Genomic DNA, 26,136 nt, shown 5'->3' on the forward strand with positions numbered 1-26,136 from the left:
AGTGATAACCATTAACTTTGCATCAAAACAAAATATATGTATTAAAAAATTCAATTTAATAAACATATGCATTATTGAACACCCAAACAAAACACAAATAAAATACATGCATTAAATAAAATTCACAAGCACTAAAATTGAAAGCCTGTTAAGGTAAAATTTAAAATATTACATGTTGACTTGTTGACCAAATTATAAGAGGGAATTACTGTAAAATCATCTTCACAATTATCCAAAAAAATTGTTGTACACCGTTTGACCAAAATTTTAAAAAACTGCAGTATGTTTCAGAGTTTAAAACTTCAAACAAATTTCACAATAAATAAAAAGTTTACAGCAGCAACGGGATTTAAAGCCTTACAAACAACCAACTACCGTCGTTGCGATCTTGTGAGCCGGCGATTGAAACCAACGCCTCTCAGCGTCGTCGTCGTCGTCGTCTTCATTGTCAGCAAAAGATGAATCAACAGCGCTGAAGCTGGAGAAAGTCGTCACTTGCAGCAACTCTTCTTCTGCATGCATAGCAAGGAAAGGAAGAAGAAAAAATAAAAGGTTTCATAGTTTTTATATGAAACCTTGAACCGAAAATCGCTTAAACCGATTGGACCGCGGTTCAGATGCGAACCGGCGGTTCGACCACGGTCCAATCCGATTTTAAATCTAAAGTGGTTCGGTCTTCTACAGTATTCATCTACAGTGCCGGTTCACGGTCTATCTGGTTGGGCCGACCGGTCCGGTCCAGGTTTTAAATCCTTATGCAGAAGTATGAGCACATAAAATCTACATGTTACTCATTTTTTTGGATCTAACATGTGTATTATAATATTAAAAAAAATACAATGCTAACAACAAGAACTGTCAGCTCCTCTCAAAGGTTATATAACCTCCCAACTAACTAAGACAATCCAAAATACCTAACTAATAATTTTTTTCTCTCTTCCATCCAACTACCTCTTTTATAATAAACTCATCTCATTCTTTTTTCTTGGGAAAATTAAAAAATTTTATAAAACAAAAAAATATAGTACAAAATATGGGGGCATACCCCAAGCAACAACAGAGAACACTCAAAACAAAACACAATGAGCGTACAGACTTTCAAAGAAACTGAAACAAATTAGATAAAAGTCATAATATGACAATAAAAATAAGTGGGCTCAAACCAAAAAGAAAACTAAGTAGCTGGTAAATAGCTAAACTCATACCATCTGAGCAATTAAATACCAAAGATTATCACATATCAAATATTATCTTCCTAATTAATATCTAATATTATCTAAACCAATATTATCCTCCTTTATAAAATTATTATTCTAATTAATATTATTTTCCTAATTATTATTATTCGAACATTACCTATCACTTTGAAAAGTATCTTGTTATTCTTTTATTATATTCAATCAAAGATAATAATTATTTATATATACCTATTTTATCAAATATAGTAATAATTTATATATAATTTTTAAGTTAATTTATCTTCATGATAATCTTTTATTTTTTATAATAATAGATTACCTATACCGAACACAATTCGACCAGTCCGTTTTTGTTTCGAATTAGTAAGCCAAAATATTATTTATTTTTTAACATCTTAAAAAAGTGTCACAAATTTGTGAATTTATTTTATAAAAAAATAATAAAACTATACGTACATATTTTTTAAGTATATAATTAGACATACAAATCATGTCATTAATGTATATTAAATAATTAAGTGTTATTTTATCTTAATTCAAAATTCACCAATTCAAAATAATATTAGATTCAATAATATTTAATGTATTAACAATAGTTATAAATATAGATACAATAATTGACATTTTATAATTGGGTAATTTTATATTAAAGATAAAGTAATATTCAATCATATAATAACGTGTTAATGTGTGTATAAGTGTTTGTATCCATTGTTAGTGCTTTTTGTATTACTCATAAATTATTTATACAAATTTTATGTTAATAAAGTAAATATGTATATAAAATTATCTTAATAATGCTAATTAATACGGATGGATAATACGACAATAAGAGATTTGTGCCACATTATTGTGCATACGTAGTTTGTACATGATGCACCCCTCTTGAATAAATTCTTAGTACTCTTTCAAAAATATACAAGAGTAGTATTATTGTTATAAAGAGTATACAAAGTCACAAAAGGTGTTAAAGGCACTTATAATAAGTATTAATTTTACTACTAATGATAATGTGTTATTATGTAATTGAAAATTTTTGAATTAAATATAAAATAATATTTAATCATATAATGACATATTATTGCTAACACTCAAATTAGCAAATAATGAGTGTATATAAGATTATTAGTATAAGAGTATTGATTTGTTTACTTCATTAGGCAAAGGATAATTTTCCACCCAAGTTTTAACTTAATCTTAAAATAACACGACGATTTAAAAACTCAAATACTTACTCATGAGCTAATTTTTATTAAAATTTTTCATTAAAGACAAGGGTAAAATTATCATTTTATCACTAAACACTATAGCCCTAAAAAACTATATCAGTTTACCCCTATAATTTAAAAAACTAATAATTTTCCCCCTAGAATTAAGTTTTAAAAATTTACAATTTTCCCCTTTAGAGTTTGAAAATTTTTTCCAGCCAATTAATCTGACAAATCATCGATGGCCGAAATACCAGGAGAACAATGTCTGAACAACGAAGCATAATCTATCGTCTAGACACCGAAGAACGACACTTCATTGTCTAGACGAAGCATTGTCTTCATATCAACAACACTTCTAGATGACAAAACGTCATTGATCTAGATTACGCTTTGTGGAGTAACATCTCAATATGGAGACAACACTTCGTCTGAATGATGAAATGTCATTGTCCATTGACATTTGGACGATAGACAATGGACAATGTTTTTTCATCCAGATGTTATCTTCCTAGCATTTCGGGCACTGATGACTCGTTGGATTTGTTGGTTGAAAAAAAATTTCAAACCCTAGGATAGAAATGGTAAGTTTTTAAAACTTAATTCATGAGAGAATTGTTAGTTTTCAAATTGCAAAGGTAAAATGATATAGTTTTTTAAGATTTAATGGTAAAATAACAATTTTACTCTTGTCTATAATAGAAAATTTTAACAAAAATTAGATCATGAGTGGGTATTTAAGTTTTTGAACTATCATAAGAGTCTTCTTAAGATTGGGTTAAAATCTGAGTGGGTAATTGTCCTTTGCCCTACTTCATTTAACATAAAGGTGGACAAATGGGGGCATAGGCCGTTCAAATAAGGGACTAGTCTAGTTTGTGTCTACATGCAAGGCCTAGATTAGCATCCAGGCTCTATAGGGCCCTTAGCACGCCAAGCCCAAGAAAGGGGCCTCGGGCCGGCATATCAATAGATATTAATTTTGTTTTTTTATTAAAATTAAATTATTCTATAAATATAAATATAATTTTATAACTATAATTTGTAAAAATGTTAAACTATAATTATATATAAATATATAAGTGTGTGTATAATAAATATAAATAAAAAGTTAATATAAGTTGTAACTGAATAATTTATACTTGTTATTGATTTAAGAAAAAAATATACAATGTTTGTGCAAACTACAAATTTCAACACTAAATTAATAAGAAAATTAAAAATTTAATATGAAGGCAACACTTTAATTAAAAATTTAATAAAACTGAGGGTTTAAGAAGAATAAATATATGGGCAACACACAAGTTGAGTCCAACCAAGGCCTCGATTCAAAGTCTAAACTGAAAGAATTTGTAGTTGTAATACAAATTAATCTTTAATCTCTGAAAAGAATTGAAATTTTCACTTTACCATATCAGATTTTGCATTTCGCTAACAATTTCGAGTTTTGTTTTGCATTTTGTGCACTGTTACTTTAGCTTCGCATAGATATATTAATTGGGCTGGGCTAAATAGGGGCCCAGTCTGAAGCCTAGAATTCGGGCTCAGTCCATAGACTTTTTAGATCAAATTGTGAGTTTTAACATTAGACTTATGAGTTAATCCGATACTGTTTAAAAATTAAAAAGGGCAAAAGCCTTCCTTTGGCTTGTTTTATTTTTTTTAATTTTTCAACTTTTTATTTTTTCTATATAAACCAAACTAAATATTTTTCATTCTCAATTTTATTTATAAATCTTTCTATCTTAATTCTTTTATTATAATCTCAATCTCATTTTCTCTCATCAACTCTCTTTCAAAAACTGTTTAAATTTACAAATAATAACTTTTTGTGTTTATAATTTAGTTTTCATTTTAGTTTTATCATTATAAAATATTACAAATAGATTTAATATCAAATGAATTCAGAAATTTAGACGTTGAAGACGTAAATAAATGGCTTAATATATATATTTTATTTATGTTTATAAATTAATTAATTTATATTATGTTATAAATTTATAATATTTTTGATCATGTAATTATGGTATTCCTCTGTTACAAATGAGAGATTATAAATAAAATGTTCAAGGTATTGTCCTCATTTTAATAATTAAAAAATAATTTATATTTATAAATTTTAATTAAAATTAAAAAAATTATTTAAACGCATCATTCGATCTTATATATAGGGTCAGACCTTGGACCTTTAAAAATTTATGAGTTAACCCAATCCAAAGGTCTATTATTGTACAGGCCTAGGACCCGATCCAATCCATTAGCCCAATGGCTCGAGCCAAAGCCACTCTGATCTAGCTTGACCCAACCCATTGATTGTCTACTTCTACTAAGCAGATGCTTCAATTGCTCTACCACAAGTATAAGCCTTCCTCCAGCTTGTTTTATTTTTTTTATATAAATCAATCCAAATCTTTTTCATTTCAATTTTATTTCCATATCTCTCAATTTCAATTCTTTCGTTATATTCTTAATCTCATTTTCTCTCATTAACTCTCTTTCAAAAACTGTCTGAATTTACAAATAATAATTCTTTGTGTTTATAATTTTATTTTCATTTCAATTTTATAATTACAAAATATGACAAATAGATTCAATGTCAAATGAATTCAAAAATTTGGACTTTGAGAACGAGTAGAAAAAATAATGTGGTATATATATTTTATTTATGTTTGTGATTATACAGTATGTAAATTAATTTATTTGTACTATATTATAAACTTATAATATTTTTGATCATGTAACAATGGTATTCCTCTGACACAAGTGAGAGACCATAAATAAAATATTTAAGATACTATTCTCTGTTCTAATACATGAAAAATAATTTATATTTATAAATTTTAATTAAATTCAAGAAAAATTGTTTGAATGGGCCAACTTGATTAGAGCGCAACTCGGGCTTATATATAGGGTCAGATCTTACACCTTCAAAAATCTATAGATCAACCCAATACAAAGGCCCATTATTATGCAGCGCTAGGATCTTATCCGATCTATAGGCCGATAGACCAAACCAGAGACAACCCAACCCAACCCAACCTGATTAGACCCACCCGGTGTGACCTGACCCATTGACATATCTGGTTTCACATTAATAACAGTGACTGGAAATATTATGAAAAATCTTACAAACAAGCCAAAATAAACCCGGACTAAATTTTTATTTCAACTCTAAAAGCGGTTGTTTAAGTAAATTTCACATTTCTAATACATTGAGATGAACTATTTATCACAAACAACTAAAAATAAAACAGCCAGGACTCAAATAATCTAAACCTTTGCGGCTTCAATTGGCCTCTCACCTCGTTGGTAATATTGAAAAAAGAAGCTGGGATAATCTTTCAACTTCTTGTATAATCTTGGCCTTGTCTCATCCACTAATCCATCCAGAGGCTCAATCTCCCTATCGGAATTTGGCGTAGAGAACAAAACCACAGAAATTCTTTCACTTTCTCTATTTGTCACCGCTCTGTGTGTAGGGCTCTTAAATATTCCATTGCTCATTATCTGCATGCATCACGCAAAACTTAATGGCTTTACATTCTTCTAATTTTCAGCCCTCAACACTAATCAATAAAATCTTACCACAATGAACATGTTTTGAGAATTCTAAAAAGAACTCAATCTTAAAATGAAGAATAAAACTACGGTTAGATTCAAGCTAAGTTTATTTGAGTTCATGCAAACTCGAAACGAGTTGGACTCAACCGAATTTAGGCTTGAGCTTGAAAGTTAAATATTTTTAACTCTAGTAGTCAAATATTTATGAGTGTTTGGCTCGTCAAATTCGTAAATTTAAAAATTTTCGATTTATATGAATATACTAAAATGATATTATTTTGACTAATACATCGTTTTAGTTAATTTTTTCCTCATGCTCTCCTTAAGTGAGCTGAGTTAACGCAAGTTTACTCGAATTCAGTCCTAAATAAAATTATGTATACAAACAAATTATACAACTTATATATACAAACTCATCATCTTAGTTTGTATAGATATAAATTTGTATTTATTTGTGCATATAGTTTTACTTTAAAAGGAGCGTGATTACCTCTATCTGATCACCAATGTTTACAACAAGTGCCTCAGGAATGATTGGAACTCTGTACCACTGATTGTCCTTCAGGAATTGGAGGCCTTCTACTTGTTTGTCTTGAAGAAGAACGGTGAGAGCTGATCCATCTGCATGGGGCTTCAGACCGAGAATGGCATCAGGCCTTGGACATGGAGGATAAAAGTTGAATCTAGCAAAAAGTGTGGCTTTTTCTCCATGCATATCCAGAAAGCTATTCTCATCCAGATTTATTGACCTCGCCATGGCCTTAAGGATGACTTCAGTCATCACTTCTATCTTCTTCGTATATTGATGTAGAATTTCCCTACATCAATACAACAAACTTGGCTAACATTTCTATTAGATGAGAAACCTAAAGATAGCTTTAACAACTAAATTACCTAAAAGTTTCAGGGGTTTCAGGCCAGTATTTGAGTTGTCGTTGATCGTCTGGACTTACAGTAAGATATAATCGATCAATCCAATCAAGTGTTTGATTCTCAAACAAAATCATGTCGTTTCCATATCCCTCAAGGCTACCATCTTCTCTGCTGTATTTCTGCTTCTTTTCTTCTGGAAGTGCAAAGAATTGCCTGGTGACATCTCGCAATTCGTCCAGTAATTCAGTTTCAATTCCATGATTAATTGCCTGGTATAAAAATAGAAGCAGTGCAAGATCAGCGTAATTAAAATTCAGGAAGTTTCTTACAAATAAAAATTCTTGAAGTATCCTTTATATTAGCTCATGAGATATATTATGATTGTGAAGCAAATTCAAGTCAAATTAGCTTTCTATTAGGGCATGTGTTTTCCTAATATGTTTATACATAAGACTGTCTTTTCATTAGTAATTCCATGTGCAGGACAAACAATGTGCACAGATAATTACATATCATAATATGATTAAACAATTTTAAATTAAAGATAAAATAATACTCAATCACATGATAATATATTAATATTTGTGCATAAAACTGTACACATAGTTTTATTTTTTTTTAATACAATTAAGAATTGGAATATAATTTGTATTAGAAATTAAAATAAAAATCTCATCAACATATGAGATATGAGTTTTATTATTTTTCTTAATTTGTATGTTAACAATGATATATTATTATATAATTGAGTGATTATTAAAATATCATCCAAACACGTGATGATACGTTATTGTCAATACACAAATTGATAATTATTATTGGTGCACATATGTTTACTCTATTAAGAGGATAGTGACATTTTAAATAGTAGTGAAAACTACTGTAAGAGATCCTTTTAAAATTACATTTGTGGCGAAAGTGAAAATAGTAGTGAAAGCAATAGTTCCAGTAGAAAAACTAACCCAAATGGTAGCCATTTAACTAGAAGTAGAAGAGAAAGTTCTAATGATCTCGAAGTAATTCAAAAATTTAGGCATTTGTGGATTTAATGTGAAAATTGTTATGGATTAAATTATAAGAAAATTTTGAAGTCAAAAATGAATATTTGTGAACAATGTGGATATCATTTGAAAATAAGTAGTTTAGACAGAATCGAACTTTCGATTGATCCAAGTGCTTGGGATCTGATGGATGATGGCATGATCTCTCTAGATCCCACAAATTTCATTCCAAAGAGGAACCTTATAAAAATCATATTGATTCTTATCAAAGAAAGACAAGATTAACAGAGGTTGTTCAAACAGGTACAGGTCAACTAAATGGGATTCCCATCACAATTGGGGTTATGGATTTTCAGTTTACCTTGCGTATTACCTAGGAAAAAGGGATAAATCATGAAGTTAAGTATAAAATACAAGACAAGACTACAATTAAAAGATGAGTGTCACTAGAGAGAGGCCTTTATGAGAGAGCCACAATCTGAGACTGGCAAGAGACTCATGTAATTTTTCTTCTTCATGGTGATATTTCATAGCAACAAAGTGAAAATATTTCTTATACAAAGAGGAAACAACTATAAATCTAGTGCTGTGTAGGTGGTTATTTTTAGTCTCATTTTGCTTTATTTTTACTTCTGTAAGTATATAAGATTTGTTAGCATTCAATTAATTCCCCGTAATAATTGGTACTAGAGCCTCACATTGAGAAATAAGGTAATGGCGGAAGAAGGAGGATTTGCATCAGGGATCAATAAGTTCAGTGGAACAGGTTATGCTTTTTGGAAGATGTAGATTGAAGATCTTCCAAAAATTACATCTCTCTTTTAGTAAAGTAAACCTAAAAAGATTTCGGATAATGATTAGGAACTCATTGAAAAACAGGTTTTATGAGTTGTTAGATTGACATTAACGAGAAAAGCGTGGCGAGTAATGTTGCGAAGGATACATACATACAAGACAGGATTGATGTCTAATCTTGTGTGATATGTATGAGAAACCTTATGTGAATAATAAGGTACATCTTATAATAAGATTATTTAATCTGAAGATGAGAGAAAAGGCTTTTGTTTAAGAGCATATGGATGATATTAATATAATCATCAATCAACTATTGTCTATAAGATATAATTTTGATAATGAAGATTATGCCTAATTCTTTTGGCCTCCCTACCAAAAAGTTGAGGGCCCATGACAGCAATAGCTAGTAATTCAATCAGTAGTATGAAATTAAAACTCACCAAGGTCGAGGATAAAATTTTCATGTTACCTCAAGTTTTTGGTACTATAGGTATAGACATATCAGTGTGAAGGGAATGAACAAGCTTCAATTAAAGGGAAAACTACACAAGTTGAAATCAATTTATCACAGTTTATTTGAAAGTATTATCTTCTATATAGAAAGAAGAGTAAGTTTTTCCAAAGTAGCAAAAATGTTAGAGTTGGTTCATACAGTAGTGTAGGGACCCGCTATTATGTCATATCTTGGAGTCTTAAAGTACTACATGACATTCATTGGTAAACTTAATGCATTTTAACTTCTAAACCTACGCAGAATCACACATATTGCAGAGAGAAAAGTCAACTATGCGAAAATGAACGCAGCTTACAGTATAATTTCTTTTAAAATGATTCAGTGTTAAAACCAGACCTGGAAACAGCCCCATGAAGTCAGATCTGAACGAAGCTTTTCAAGTTCTTGCTTGCTAGATGACGGAGACGTGAGAAGAGCCATATCAACAATTGGAATCTCCATGAGCAGCAGAGAAGCATCAAAGCTTCCTCCATCACTGTCCTTGTATATATAGTTTTGAGGCACTTCTTGGCCACTCATGCTGAGTTCTTGAACACTTCTGGAGGTCATTATGTTTCAGAAAACCAACAACTAGGAGGTAGTCTGGACTTCTGAAATTTTATGAATTCTGTAAGTCAGTTTGTATGGGCAGTGTCTATCAATAGCATATTTGTTTATAAAACTTTCTTCTTCTTCTTCTTGTGCAGTTCAAGATTGCTGAAGTCATTGATGATGTGTTGTGATAATACTTTAATATAAACTGGCTAATAAAGAACTTCTGAAACTAGTGGATAAGGTTTACTCATCAAAAGAAGTATTTTTTAATTCAATTAAATTCAACATTAAAATATGTGTATTTTAATTTAATTCCATCATAATTATTTTAAAAGGAGCAAAATTCACTCACCTCCCCTACTTTTTTTCAAAGTAAAAGTAAGAGAGTCATTATTGTTATTACAATTAATCAACCCCAAATTTTTTTCTAAAATTCACACTTACCCGCCTAAAGTCCAACTCCAACCAACTTCAGTTAGAATTTTTGAGAAAATGAGTATTGATCCTTTTATAATTTTTTTCCTAATATAAGGATATTTTTCTAATTGAAATATTAAAAAAATTTGCATATATTTAACCAATTTCATTATTTTTATATTAGTTGAAAAATATTCTTATTTGAGAAACCATTACACAAGGATCAAATAGTCCTTTTTTCAAAAATTCCAGTGGACTTGGCTTTTAAGGGTTAACAAAATATATTGAAAACATGAAAGGGTATTTGACAAAATGACAATAGTTAAACTCTATGAGTAATTTTAAAAAAATTGGGGAGGGTTAGTGATTTTTTTTCCATATGATAAAGCACACGCAATTATTAAATTATGCTTATTCTATATTTATTTTTTTAAAATATAATTACAATGAATCACCAATGACTTAGAGCCAATTTGGGGTTTGATTTACAGCCATTACAAGGTTCTCCATCTTGATTTAAATTATTGGCCTGGAACTTTTGTACCAATAAGAAGCATATCAAATTTGGGTGATTTCCAATTATGATGTAGAAAATAAGGGGAGTGATTCCTTGACAATATGAAACAATTATTTAATATTTAATAGATTGCAGTAGTCATAGTAGATTTGATCCCTGTATCCCATTTTGTGGTTTTTAAAAGAAAATATGTCCTACTTGAGGTTTATTATGTGAGTTGCGAGCTAGAGTAATGTTTGTTTACTAGTCATTGGTTACCCTTAGAAGTTGCACTCATGAAATTAATCAAGAGTAAATTTTGACCACATAACATACACTATAACTGTTAACTTGATGAAGTAATAAGGGAGATAAAAGTGTTCAAAAACTAAGCATGAGCGACCAAGATTTACCAATATTAAGCCACCACAAAAGTGTTATTAGGTCTCTCCCACCCTAAAAGCTAGCTCAAGGGGTAAGACATTCTCTTAAACTTATATACAAACACCTAACTTAATTCCTAACAAATGTGAGATTCTTAACAATCGTCCCTTATCACAAATTAGCTCCTTAACTAGGCCAACCTAAGAGTAAGGTGTGTGAAACCTCCCATCAACTAGGCTTTCAGGGATGAGATTTTATCAAAGTTAAAGTTAAAATCACACAAACTGATACCTCCCTATAGACTTGGATGGAATTGTTATTAGATTTTAGACTCTAATACCACTTGTTGGGTCATAACAAAAGTGTATTAGGTATTTCTCAACCTAAAAGCTAGCTTATAAGGTCAAACTTTTCCTCACACTTATATACCCACACCAAACTTAATTTTCAACCAATGTGGGATACTTAACAATCTATAGACCACATGATTCAATGAATAAATTTATCATTACACTTGAGTTAGTGTAGCATCCAATAGATACAACTTACATGCAAAACAAGTACGATCAACACATGTTAAATATTTTTCAGCTTAGGTTTTGATATAAAAATATGTATTAAAATATATAAAAACTAAGGGAGTGTGTGTCGTATTAGAGAGAGAAAAATAATCGTTTCTTCATCTTATAATTTTTTCATCTTTAGTAAAAATTTCTCCATTGTTTATCTATTGAGTTTTCCTATATTGAAGTTTCCACGTAAATATTTGTGCTCCTATGTTGAACATTTGTACAATTTGTTGTTTGTTCTATTTGGGTTTCATACCAATAATAAAACTATATCTAAAAAAGTAGTGATGGTGAAGTCCTTGGTGCTTCTCTTCCATTCATAGATGTTCCAGTTATTGATTTTGATTTTATCACATCTCCATTATCTAGTACATTATTGATGGTGAAATTTTCATTTAAAAAAATTAAGGGTATAATCCAAAGTAGACAATCAAGAACATGGCAAGATTATTTAAGTATGGTTGTTTGACTAGAAGCCCACGTTTAGTGTTTTATTATTAAGTTTTCTAGAGATATTTTGGCAAACTAATGGCACAGGTCATAAAAATGTTGTCCCTTTACCTTTATACAATCCTCTATTTAGGAAAGTAGGAAGGGTAATTATTTAATTACATAAAAAGTTACACTTAGGTCCTTGTACATTGAATCTAGATATATAATGAAATCCATTTCTAAGAAAATTTGTTGATTTTGTCATCCAAAAAATATAGGTAATATATGATATCTCATAAAGATTGGAGAGAAAGATGAAAGGTTATTTCATAAAAAGTAGGAGATGGAAATGACACGTTAAAGATATCATAAAAACAATTGAAAATGTTAAGATCAATTCTTCCTATTGCTTTTGGTTAAAAGGACTTATACCTATATTCTAAATTATCCTCTATGTAGCTAGCATGTCTAGTCTTTGTTCGCATAACTAGTTGCTCGTTATGCGATGGCTAGGCACTTCTCTAGTGTAGTTCTTATACATTTTGGCTAAGGATAAGTTTGACTACACAACAACTACCCCTTCTGAAACTTTTCGTCTTTTTGCATGAATGAGTGACTTGTGGATGAACTAGAACCTTGTTTGCATCATATCACTAAAGTGGCGTTTCCATTTGTCAATTAATGTGTCACACACACACATTGTATGCAATTAGGATAATTGCATCTTAACTTGATGAAAGGGGATGCCTGCATGTCGAGAAGTGGTATTTTCTTGGTGGTGTAAGTTAAAGACAAAGTTATTGTTTACACATCGTAGGTCAGCACCAAGGCAATCAGGATTGTGACATATTTGTTAAGGGGATGCCTCTAGAATAGTAGTAGGATCTCGACAGGGGTCATGTGTTACATATTATTCATGGTATGAGTTATGATCTACATATTGAACAAAAGTCAGGGTCTTATGCTCAAAAGCATCTTACTTGTGTCTTTGTGGGTGAAGATAAAAGGTAACACTAAAGAATGTTTGTAACTTACGTGATTTCAAGTTTGCACATTGGTAAAGGTGTGAGTTATCTTCATGTACAAGACCCAGGTTTTCTACATGCCAAACCTAACATGAGATATTTGTATGTTAAATTTGGCATGAGTTCTCTATACACCAAATAAGAGCTTGGGCTCCAATGATGGCTACCAGGATGGCAAGTAGATACTAGATCAAGGTTTTCATAATATGTTAGGTTACCTATTGTTGCATCTAATTGTATCTCAGCTTGAGATGTGGCCAGTTGATTTCTAATTGTATGTTGGCTATTAACTATCTAGGAAGATTGCTTATGAAAGTGAGCAACTTAGTAATCGGTAGCAACTGTATTAGGAATTTCTGTGTTTTACTTAACTTGGACGAATAGAGCATTTCTTAAGCACTTTTGGTGTGAGTCATAGGAAAATGTTTGCTTTTAAGAACGTTTGGAATGAATTTTGTTGAAAAACTAGAGAGAATTTTTTCTTTTTTATTGCCATAAACAATTTATATGAGAATATGCTACTAACCTGAAGTCACTGAGCCTGTTGTTATTGATCTGTTGAAAAAAACATAGTAATTGAAAAACAGGAACACAAAGTGATTGAAAATACCAGCGTACTTTTATTTCATTGATTGCAGACTTTATATACAAGGAAAATAACAAACTTCCCTAAAGACTTGCCACTAAACATAGTAGATAAAACTGATGAGAAAATGTTGCCATTAATTGAGCCATACGCAGCCACTAACTTTAGAAAAAGTAGCAACTAAACCTTGACAAAGTCAAGAGAGAAAATAAGGGAACAGAAATCGAAAAAAACTGATAAAAAAACAATATGCTGAAATTAAAATGTCAACTGTCTAACACTCCTCTTTGGCATTTTGATGACAAATTCCAATCTTTTGTCTTAAAGCTTCAAACCTTTCTTTAGCCAGTGGCTTGGTAAAAATGTTTGCAAGTTGTTCTTCAGATGAACAGTGAACAAGCACCACTTCATTTGATTGTTGGGCTTATCTAATAAAGTGAAACTTAATCTTAATATGTTTGGTTCATCTATGAAAGACTGGATTCTTTGAAATTGAGATTGTAGAAATGTTATCACACATAATCCTGGTTGCTTCAGCTTGCTCATGTTCCAAATCCTTCAACATCTTCCTCACCCAGATAGCCTGGTTGATAGCTGAGGAAGTAGCAATGTACTCAGCTTTTGTAGTAGATTGAGTTGTTGTCTCCTGCTTCTTTGAGCTTCAAGTGAAAAAACTAGAACTTAGAGAAAATAAGTACTCTGATGTGCTTCTTGAATCATCAACACAGCCTTCCCAATCACTGTCAGTGTAGCCAACCAATTTCAAAGCCTCTCCTGGTGTTTTTGGAAAGAAATTGCCAAGAGCAATGGTACCTTTGATGTATCTAAGTACATGTTTTGCAATTGCAAAGTGAGTCTCCTTTGGTGAATGCATAAATCTTGAAAAAAGACTCACAGCAAATAGTATATCAAGTCTACTTGCTGTGAGGTATTGAAGGCTGCCAATTAAGCTTCTATACAAGCTTTCATCCACCTTCTTAGAGTCATCATCCTTGCTTAGCTTGATACTGGTTGTCATAGGTGTCCCCATTGGTTTACAATTCTCCATCTTAAACCTCTTTAGGATATCAAAAGCATATTTCTGTTGACATGTGAAAATGTCATGACTGGATTGTAATGTTTCTATTCCAAGGAAATTCATAATTCCAAGATCAGTCGTCTCAAACACTTTCTACTTTTCTTCCTTGAACTCTTGGATCAGTCCAAGTTGACTTCTTGTGATAAACATATCATCAACATAAATAGAGACAATTAAGAGATGATTACCACAGGATTTCACATACAAGGTTACTTCATTTTGACTTCTATTGAATCCAAGTTGTATAAGGTGGTTATCCATTCTGTCGTACCGAGCCCGAAGGGCTTGCTTCAAACCATATAAGGTCTTCTTAAGAAGATACCTATGATCCTCTTTCGATTGAACAACATATTCATCTAGTTGCTCTACAAAAATCTCTTTAGCAAGAAAGCCATTCAAGAAAGCTGACTTGACATCGAGTCGATGAATCTGCCAAGATCTGGAAGTAATAAGAGCAATAAGAAGTCTGATTGTATCATACCTTACTACTGGAGCAAAGGTCTCTTAGTAGTCTACTCCATATTGTTGAACGTAGCCCTTCATGACCAATCTAGCCTTGTGTTTACAAATTGACCCATCTGGATTGAGTTTTATTTTAAAAACCCATTAACTCTAATCACCTTGCGATTCTAAGGCCTTTCAACCAACTGCCAAGTTTCATTCTTGTTGATCATTTCCATTTCTGCTTCCATTGCTCTCCTCTATGCTAGAAAATCTTGAGCTTCAGCATAGCTAATAGGTTCAATGATTGTCACATTGCACTTTTGGTAAATATCCTCCAAGGTCCTTGTACCCCTAACTAGAAGATCATCCACCAAATCATCAGCTTTAAGTTGACTCTGGACATCAATTGAAGAATCATAATACATATTTTCCTGATTTTCCCAATCCCATGTTGCCACTTCATCAAACTTCACATTTCTGCTCAAGATGACTTTTCCTGTTTGCAAGCAGAGAATCTAGTATCCTTTGGTTGCTATCTCATAGCCCACAAGAATGCTTTTCTAAGCTTTGTTGTCAAGTTTGCTTCTTTTTGGCTCAGATATTTGAAAATAGCAGATGATATCAAACATTCAAAGATGATCTACAACAGGTTTGACACCATTCTAGGTTTCATATGGTGTCTTGTTCTCCAATGCCTTAGTAAGCAATCTATTCAGCAAATACACAGAGGTATTTACTGCCTCTGCCCATAGTTTGTTTGGTATCTTCTTCTCAAGTAAGAGAAAGCTAGCCATCTCCATTACTGTTCTGTTTTCCTCTCATACACACCATTTTGTTGTGGTGTGTATAGTGTGGTAAACTGATGAACTATGCCTGTACTACTACAATACTCAACAAACTAACTCAAAGTATACTTAGTGCCATTGTCAGATCTCAGGCATTTAATTAACAAACTACTTTGATTTTCTACTAGAGCCTTAAATCTTTGAAAAACAGTAAACACTTCACTTTTGAGTTTAATAAAATAAACTCAACACATCCTAGTATAGTCATCAATGAAAAGAATAAAGTATTTGTTACCACAAAGTGAGGTTGTTTTCATAAGACCACACACATTAGTGTGGATGAGCTGAAGCTTTTGACTGGCTCTCCATGTTTGTCCTTTAGGAAATGGTAGCATTGACTGCTTGCCAAGTTGGCATGTTTCACACATTTGAATTTCACCAACAATTGCTTGTAGGATCTTGGCAAGAAAATTAGACTTTTTAGATCATGTTCACATCATATGTAACAATGGTAATATAAAATTTACATGTGGTTTCAAGAAATAAAACATAGAAACATGTAAACTACCTTGTACCTTGTAAGTTGATTTGAAGTTTGAAAGCTTGAATCACTAAAATAAGTGATCTCTTGACTTGCACCCTTCAAGGAAGAAAAATGGTGTTTTTCCCGACAAAAGAAGAAGAAGAAGAGAAAATCTATATTTTTCTTCATTTTTCTCACATTTATTACATTAAAACTTGATATTTATCAAGTTAAATCATGTGTCTAATTCTCATTGGTTAATAATTAAAAGTAAGTCATAATTTGACACATGTTGAATAATTTTATGTCTAAAATTATTCATGCAACTTTCTAAACAATTTAAAAGATGTAAAATGACAATTTTGCTTTTTTTTCAAATCTTATTCGAAAAGCACAATTTTTTTCCTCAGAAAGTGCTAGCCAATCATGGATAAATATTTTCAGCTTCATAACACTATTTTCTTTTTTGAAATATGGGTGTGACCTTCAAGGTTCATAGTAACGTAGTCGTGGACCCCATATCGTACGATACATTTCATTATATCACTATATAACCTAAAACTATCGTTAACCGATATACTTCATTTTCTGCTACAAAACAAAGCTCCCACTGATCATATGGTGTCATCTAGCAATGTCCTATGACCCTTACCTCATAATGAAGTACAAGTTTCACATAATGTCAAATGAACCTTTCTTACTCACACTTACCATGTAGTTCAATCCCTCCGTCGTTACATTTCGATTAAACTTGGATTTATGGAATGTCAAAATCTAATATTTAATCTTTTCGAATATCAAGTAATACATTATAACGTGCCACATCGAAACTCTCTTCATGTGGTATTTTATCTACATTGGCCAGTGTTTTAGATTTTCATGTTTCTCGATATTCATATGGGAACTCGGGAGCAATCGAGCTGACGGATCTCTGTATGATCATCACTGGTCCTTTTGCTCAAGCAACATATGATCAAAACAACTTCTAAACGAGACATGATTAGTCTCGTGGTATACACCGTATGAACCATACGTTCCGAAACAAAGCACAACTATGATATCTCAAGTCAAAGGATCTATACACTAGTATGATTTACGATGTATCATTGACTACATATTAATGCCCATATGATCATCATTCAGCGGTCACGTTCGATAAACAATATAATATAATAATATTTGATCAGTTTTCTAACCATCAAACGGTTCTATTGTTTACCCATGTGTATATCAACTATGTCTAATATCATCCACTGATATACTGTGGTGATATAGCATACACCCACTATGCAATACTATTGCCCAAACAGATTGCCTATGCAGGGAACGATTTGATGACGTTTATTAAAACTCATCGAGACATTTCACATGTCATATACATGTAGCTAATATTGATGTAATATACAACTACAACATAGATATAAAAGTGACGCAGAAAACATGTGAAATATGACAAAACTCTTCTTTTATTAATAATGTATATGCAAAATATACAACTCTTAAAACCAACAAAGCAATTGGTTTTTAGGGCATATTCTAACACTGCAGGTATGTTTTTTACCATTTCCTTCTACTTCATATCTAAGAGACTCTTCTGATTAAAGTGCCCAAATCTTTTGTGCCAAAGATTTGAAACCACCTGAGTAGCGCTAGAGTAGGTGTGTTCAGAAACCTTTTCCCAATCAATAGCAAAGCTTTTGATACTCATCTTCACACAAAATAATTGTTCTCCAGTAGGATCAAAGATCGTACATTTATGATCCTTGAAGTGAAGAGAGTAATTTTTCTCAAGCATTTGACCAATACTCAGTAGATTTTGATTGATTTTAGGTATAAGCAGAACATCAGGAACAGTTTTGATACCTGAACTTGTTTGTACATTGACTGAACCTCTATCTTTGACTTCCAGAAATTCTCCATTGCCTACTTTCACTTTGGACTTGTAAGTTTCATCAAGATTTCTAAACATCTGAGGATTATTGCACAAATGATGTGTGCACCCACTATCAATGAGCCAAGCATCAGATGAATCATTTGTTGAAAAGCAAGAAACTACGAATAGTTACTCCTCCTGTGCATTAGTTGCATCTGCTAAATGAGTTTGTTGAGGTTTTGAGTCTTTAGTTTTGAATTTACATACCTTTGTAATGTGCCATAACTGCTTGCAATTCTCACAAGTTGCATCAGGCCTCCACCAGTAGTATTTCTCAACATGCATGGTCTTCTTGCAGTGTATGCAAGGAGGAAAATTTTTCTGTTTTGAACCTTTATTGTTGTTGCCACCTTCATTTTTGCCTTTGTTCTTCTGGTTAAATTGCTTCTTGCCCTTACTAACTTGTTGTTTTTACACATGGAAAACACCTTCAAGGAAATTTTCCTACATAATAGTCCTTCTTTGCTCTTGTGCTTGAAGAGCATTCATTAGTTCCCCTAATGAGATCTTGCTTAAGTCCTTGGATTCTTCAAGAGAGGAGATCTTTGATTCAAACCTCTCAGGAAGAGTTACAAGCACTTTCCCCACAATCCTTTTATCTGCAAATTTCTCACCAAGTAATCTGATGTTATTAACAATGACAAAGATTCGATCAGCATACTTACCAATTGTTTCATCCTCTTACATATTTAATGACTCATATTCCCTCTTCAGGTTCAGCACCTGCGTCTGGCATGTTTTATCACTTTCTTGGTATTCTTCTTTCAACCTGTCCCAAGACTCTTTAGTAGAATCACACGTCATAATCCTATAGAAAACACTATCTACCACTGGGTTCTGAATGAGTGACTTAGCCTTGGATTTCTTTGCCTTTCCTTCACTGTTGAATTTGATTTTAGCCATGGTGGGATTTGCTGGTAGAGGAGAAATTGGTTTATCTTCAATCACAGTTTCCCAGAGGTCATAGGCTTCAAGAAAAGCTTGCATCTTCACTGACCAAATGTGGTAGTTTTCACTAGTGAAGATGATAGGAGGGTTTAAAGGTAGGCTATTGGATACCATCTGTATTATGGGTTAAAATTGGTGTTTTGGTCTTGTAAGATCAACTGTAGCTTTGATACCACTGTTGAAAAAAACAGAGCAACAGTAATTGAAAAACAGGAACACAAAGTGATTGAAAATACCAGCGTACTTTTATTTCATTGATTGCAGACTTTATATACAAGGAAAATAACAAACTTGCCACTAAACATAGTGGATAAAATTGATGAGAAAATGCTGCCATTAATTGAGCCATACGTAACCATTAACTTTAGAAAAAATAGCAACTAAACCTTGACAAAGTCAAGAGAGAAAATGAAGGGAACAGAAACAAACAAAAACTGATGAAAAAACAATATGCTGAAATTAAAATGTCAACTGTCTAACATGATCTCAGGTTAAAGCTTTTGGAGCTGTCATGAAGGTGAACAAAGGTTGCTGAAGATACTGGAAAATGTGGTAACTATATTGTTTGCATTTTGATTGTAAATGAACAAAAAATCACACTTAAATTTAGGAAACAACAGTTTTTCTTACTGGAATTGGATTGCTTACTAACAAGGCTAAAACATAAACATAAGCATAAACATCAATTGGATTTGATTAAAACACTCAAAACAAACTCAAGCTCCAATAGCTTGAAAGGCAGGTCTCTTATAGTCCTCATTCTTATGCATTTTGTTCTCCGCTTACCTTTTCTTCTTTCTTGCCTATTTCATAATTTCTTCCATAACCTACACTTTTCTCTTAAGCTGCCACCTCAACAATTAAGATCTTAATGGGCCCTTCATTTGATGGCTTGTATTCTGCTCCTTTATGGTTACCTGCATTGTTTACTGGTTGTCTTTCTTTTGAGTGTTTGCCACTTTTTAATGTTGGATGATCACCGCTTATAGATTCTACAGCCTTGCCACTTGTTTTCACAGCACCCAATGTCTTTTTCCTTTTCTTCCTAACATAAACATTTGTCCTAACATTACCCCTCCCATCGAAAGACACTTTACCCTCAAGGTACAATGTCAGAAAGAGTTGTTTAAGCTTACTATAAAGCTTCCAAGAATTTTCAAATTATGGAAGCCCCTTCCATTTAGTTGAAAGCTTTAAATCCCTATGTGCAAAGCATCTAAAAGCCAAAACTTTCTCAAGTTGCACTTCCAGTTCCCTCTCCTTATTTAAACCCTTTGACAGTGGCTGATTCAAGACTTTGGGACCAATCTGTTTCTTAAGTTAAGAAACCTGAAAAATTGGATGAATTTTTACGGTTTTAAGTAACTTAATTTTATATGCTACCTTCCCCACTTTCTCTACCACTTCATATGGACCGTAGAATTGAGGACTAAGCTTCTCATTTAGGCAAGCGATAAGTGAACGAAAATGGTCACCTATTAAGAACTCCACCTCCTTGCAATTTTTGTCAGCACTTATCTTTATTTTTGCTTGTGCATGGTTGAGATTTTCCCTTAACTCATCCAATACTAAATTTCTTTCTTTTATTAAGGCATTTACCTCTTCAACCTTCGATTCTTCTTCCACCAACCTTAAAAGAGGAGGTGGTTCTTTCCTATACACCGCCTTAAATAAAGTCATGTTAATTGAGCTATGAAAGGTCATATTGTACCAATACTCTGTCCACACCAACCATCTTGGCCTTTTTTTTTGCTAGCCCATGCAAAAACAACATAGGTAGTCTTCTAAGCTTCTGTTAACAACTTTTATTTGCCTATCCATTTGAGGATGGTACACCAAACTAAATTATAAAGATGTTCCTATTGCCCTAAATAATTCCAACCAAAAAGTTCTCATAAAAACTCGATCTCAGTCGGTCACAATGGTTTTCAGGAACTTGTGAAGACAAACCACTTCTTTCCCAAACATTTCTACTATGTCTTTCGCTATGTAGGGATGTCACATGGCTATGAAATGCCCTTAACCTTCGATAACCCATTATAAAATCCATTGAAATATTTTCCCAACTATTCAAAGGAATAGGCAGCAGCTGAAGCAAATGAGTGGATGATGCAACTTCGTATTTAAAACTTTGGCAAACTTCACATTCTGATACATACTTCTTAATATCATTTTTCATCCCTTTTTAAAATAGGGAGAAGGACTATTTCCCACCCAACTTTTGATGCATTCTCAACTTGCCACCAACGGCAGATGAAAATCCAGTTTTCCCACCCGTGAGCTGTTAAAATGGATGATTTCTGTTTGCATAAGGGTAAAATGTCTATTTTACCCTTGTTAGATGAAATGACAAAAATACCCCTCAATTTAATTTCTCAAAATTAATGTGAGAGTTTTACCATTCACCCCCCTTAGGTTTTAGAAACTAACATTTTCACCCCACGGCAGATAACAAAATACCCCTCAACTTTAAAAACTAACATTTTCACCCCAAACCTAGGGTTTCCATATTTTTCAAAATACAGCCGCCCCCCATAACTTTCAAAACTAGCATTTCACCCCCATTCTCCAACTTCAACTCCGGACGTCTTCTCCGGCGTCGTCACCGGCCTCCTCCTTCTCCTGGTGCGACGGCGGTGGTGCGACGAAGAGATCTTCCTCTCCTCATCGCACGGTGCGACGAAGAGACGGAGATCTCTTCGTCGCACGATGCGACGAAGAGACGGAGATGGGGGGCGTCGATCTGGAAGAACAGACGGAGATAGGAGATCTGGAAGAACAAACGGAGACGGAGATGGGGGGCATCGATCTGGAAGAACAAACCAAGAGACGGAGACGGAGATCTGGAAGAACAGACGAAGCGTCGTCGTCGTCGAAGCGTCCCTCGTCGAAGCGTCCCTCGTCGAAGCGTCGTCGTTTGTAGTCGTCGTCGAAGCGTTGTCCTTCGTCGTCCTTTGTAGTCGGAGATGGGAGATCGGTCGAATGCGTCGGCCGTCGATGGTGGCCAGAGAAGGAAGCAAACCCCAAGGGTGCAATCTAAACTTTTCAAACTTTGAGGATGGGTTAGTTATTAGTTTTTAAAACCTGGAGGGGGGAAACGGTAAAATTTAAAAATTTTAATGTTTTAAATAGCAAATGACGATTTTGCCCCTGTCCCTAACTGAAAAATTGGACGGCAGTTTGGTCACGGGTGGGAAAACTGGATTTTCATCTGCCGTTGGTGGCAAGTTGAGAACGCATCAAAAGTTGGGTGGGAAATAGTCCTTCTCCCTTTAAAATAATACTGATTTTATCCTTTTATATGTCCTGTAAAAACCTAAGTGGCCCATATAAGAGGAAGAATGAAACTCCTTCAAAAATTGTGGAATAAATTTATAGCTCTTTGCCAACATCATTCTGCCCTTGCAAAGAATATTGTCATTTCTCATGGTATACTATTTTATAAGACCTTTGCTAATTTAGAACGTTATGGATCAATTGTTGTAATTTCTCATCTTGGATGACTTCTTGTTGGATGCTCTCAATGCCAATCACTTGGGCCACTACTACAGCTTTCATTTCAGACTCAAATTTCAGATTTCTGAAAAGTGTGTCTACTGTTTTATTCTCACAGCTAGGTTTGTAGACAATTTCAAAGTTAAACCCCAACATTTTAACCATCTACTTCTATTGTTCATGCCCTCATACACGTTGCTCAGTAAAAAAATGTAGACTTTTTTATCCATGCGTACCTTAAAATGTCTCCTAAAAAGGTAGTGCCTCCATTTTTGTAGCATTATAATGATAGCCATAAGCTCTCTTTTATACACTGACTTTCCCCTATTTCCCCTATTTTGAAGCTATAAAGCCTTGCTCAAAAATGCAATTGGTCTTTCATACTGCATAAGGACAACTCCTAACCCGAATCTTGATGCATCAATCTCCACCATGAACTCACAGGAAAAGTCAAGCATGGCTAACACAAGGACAAAAACCATTATTGCCTTTAAGTCTTCAATGGCTTGTTGTACCTCTTCCCCATCTGAAAGTGTTCTTCTTAAATAGGTTCGTGAGTGGTTTAGCAATTCTCCCATATCCCTGAACAGACCTTTTGTAATATCTCATTAGGCCCAAGAATCCCCGAAGCTCCTATAGATCTCTTGGTATAGACCAAATCATCATGGCCTAGATTTTTATTTTATGGTGTAAAAAAAAAAATACCCAACTTGAGAACAAGGTGGTTTTGAAGGGAAAGGAAATGTTAAGAATGTGACAGTAGTCCTCAATTCAATGGTGATTTTTATTACAAATAGTGTCTTTAGGTTTCAAAAGAGAGGGAAAAACAAATATTTTAGGGTTTTGTAATTTAGGCAACCAACCTTGACTAATTTAGAAAAGTCTTTGATGCCTTAACTGGCCAAAAAAGGAAGGTTTCGAATTCCTTAAATTGTTTGATTTATCCATGTAATCTTTTGATTAATAAAATAAATTTATTTTATTGTGTAATTTGTGTTTTTATCTTCTGTTTTGTTGAATATAAGTTGGGTTCCTAACAAATGGTATCAGAATATTCGATCCAATGAGAAAGACAAATTAGTGACAAAAAAGGTAAAAGGTTATCGAACTTGATGCCAAAAAAGTGTCCAAAAAAAAGGCAAATAGAAGAAGATGAAAGGAAAGTGACAAAATGTGAACAAGATCGATGATACAACCAGGGTTGGACACGAACCGAGCCAGCTCGAGCTCGAGCTCAAGCTAGAGCTTGACTTGAATGAGTTCGAAACGAGCTAGCCTTAACCGAGCTCGGTCTACTCGCCAGATTTTTCAATTAAAAATTTTAATACAAAACGACATTTTTTTGACCAATATGTATTAAAACGATATTGTTTTAATAACAAAAAATGAACCAAATCAAATTCGAATCGAGTTCAAGCTTGGCTTTCACGAGCTTGAGCTTGAACTCGAGCTCAGCTATATGTGAACCGAACTGAGCTCAAGCTTGACTCGGTTCAAATCCAACCCTAAATGCAACAGTGGATTCATGATAAAAGTCTGGTTGGCTAAGAAAGAAAGTCTGCAATGTAAAAGAAAAAAAATAGAAGAAGAAGAAAGAGAAGAAATGGAACGATGACAAAAGCTTAAAAAAATAACAAATTTACAGAATACAAAAAAGAGAAGACACAAAGAAAAAGGGAAGAGAGAGGAAAAATTTAAAAACTAATCAACCGAATGCTTTTTTTTTTTCTTGTTGACCACTAGGTTATGTATTCTCAACAGGTTCAAAACTTCCCGTAGATGCTACAAATAATCTTACAATCCTTTGTTGTAAACCAAGATGTCGTCCAAAAAATAAGCACAAATTTGTGTAAATACAGCTTAAAGATCTCATTCATCACACTTTGGAATGTAATCCAAGCATTTGAAAGTCCAAAGGGTATAACAAGAAATTCATAATGCCTTTTGTACATTCGAAACATTGTTTTTTCTACATCTACCTCTCAGACTCGTATTTGATAATATCTTAACTTTAAATTCAGTTTACTCAAAATCTTCGCCCCCACAAGCTCATCCAATGGTTCATCAGTTGCCAAAATGAAAAATTTATCGGGAATGGTTATCTTATGGAAGGTCTTATAATCCACGCAAAACTACTACCCGTCATCTTTCTTCCTAACCAAAATTAGTGGATTCGAACAAGGTCTCACACTCGACATTATCATTCTTGTCATCAACATCTCTTGAACAATCTTCTTTATTTCAGCTTTTTGATAATGAGGATATTGATAAGGTTTTACATTTGGAGGTTAGGCCCCTTCCATTAATTGTATAGCATGATCAAGCACCTTACTGGGAGAAAGACTATGTGGTTCCACAAACAAAGGTTCAAACTCCTTCAATAGCTCATTCAGTTATAAAACGACACTATCTATTTCTTTTTTAGTTTTCTTTCCCACTTCAATCTAATAACCTTCTCCACAACTGCAAACTGACTTTAGTAATGTTTTAAGTGATGTTTCCAGTAGTGTTAAGGAGGTATCTCTAATTTCCACCTTATTTCCTTTCCATAAAAATTTTATAGTTTGGTTTCCCTAGTTCACTTTGACTTCCCCCAGTTGGCTCAACCAATCGATTCCTAGAATAATGTCAAACCTACCCAATTGAAATGGAAGAAAGTCTTGTACCACAATAATTCCTTGAAAGGTCACAACAATTTCATTACACCTGCCCAACCCTTTCACTCGTCCATTATGTCTCAAAACTACGACAAACTTTGCAGGTTGTATGGGAATTTTCAATTTTTCAACTAACCTTTTCGAGATGAAATAATGTGTAGTGTCACTATCTAATAAAATTATTGTTTCCTTTCTTTTCATAGTTCCCTTCGGCTTTATCATTTTAGACGTGTTAATCCCCATATCAGAGTTGAAATTCAACGTTACCTCTATCTCACACTCATCTGCCAGTATTTCTTCTACTCATCTTCAGTTACCTTCTTATCATCGTCTTCTTAACTAGCGATCAAGACTCTCAACTGTCAAAACTTACATTTGTGGTCTGGAACGTATTTCTCGTCACACCAGAAACATAACCCTTTCTTCACCTTTATTCGATATTCGTTGTTAAAAAGCCTAATTGATATAAGGGAATTAAGGTGAACTAAAGGTTAAATGGTGCGAAATTGGTTATTTGTCTTACTTTTAATCATTAGGCGGTTTGGGTCAGGTGGATAATATGACTCAGGTTAACATTCCAGATTGTGTTTGGATAGGCTAGCGAGCTTTAAGTTGTTTGGCTATGGGTTCAACTTGCATTAAGGTTGGTTGATCCAATGAGCAAGACTAGATTAGTATA

At 33.1% G+C, this 26,136-nt stretch overlaps 1 protein-coding gene across 1 annotated transcript; it reads right to left on the reverse strand.

Moving 5' to 3' along the window:
• Positions 1 to 5,549: 5,549 nt before the first annotated feature.
• LOC123194334 (protein SRG1-like) lies at positions 5,550 to 9,859 on the reverse strand. Its single transcript, XM_044607514.1, has 4 exons — positions 9,488 to 9,859; positions 6,863 to 7,110; positions 6,459 to 6,786; positions 5,550 to 5,914 (listed from the first exon to the last, which is right to left on the reverse strand). The coding sequence occupies exons 1-4, from the start codon at positions 9,698 to 9,700 to the stop codon at positions 5,678 to 5,680; spliced, it is 1,026 nt and encodes a 341-aa protein (XP_044463449.1). The 5' UTR covers positions 9,701 to 9,859; the 3' UTR covers positions 5,550 to 5,677.
• Between the last annotated feature and the right edge of the window lie 16,277 nt (positions 9,860 to 26,136).

The sequence above is a fragment of the Mangifera indica genome, chromosome 13 (assembly GCF_011075055.1).
Source record: "Mangifera indica cultivar Alphonso chromosome 13, CATAS_Mindica_2.1, whole genome shotgun sequence".
NCBI classification, from domain to species: domain Eukaryota; kingdom Viridiplantae; phylum Streptophyta; class Magnoliopsida; order Sapindales; family Anacardiaceae; genus Mangifera; species Mangifera indica.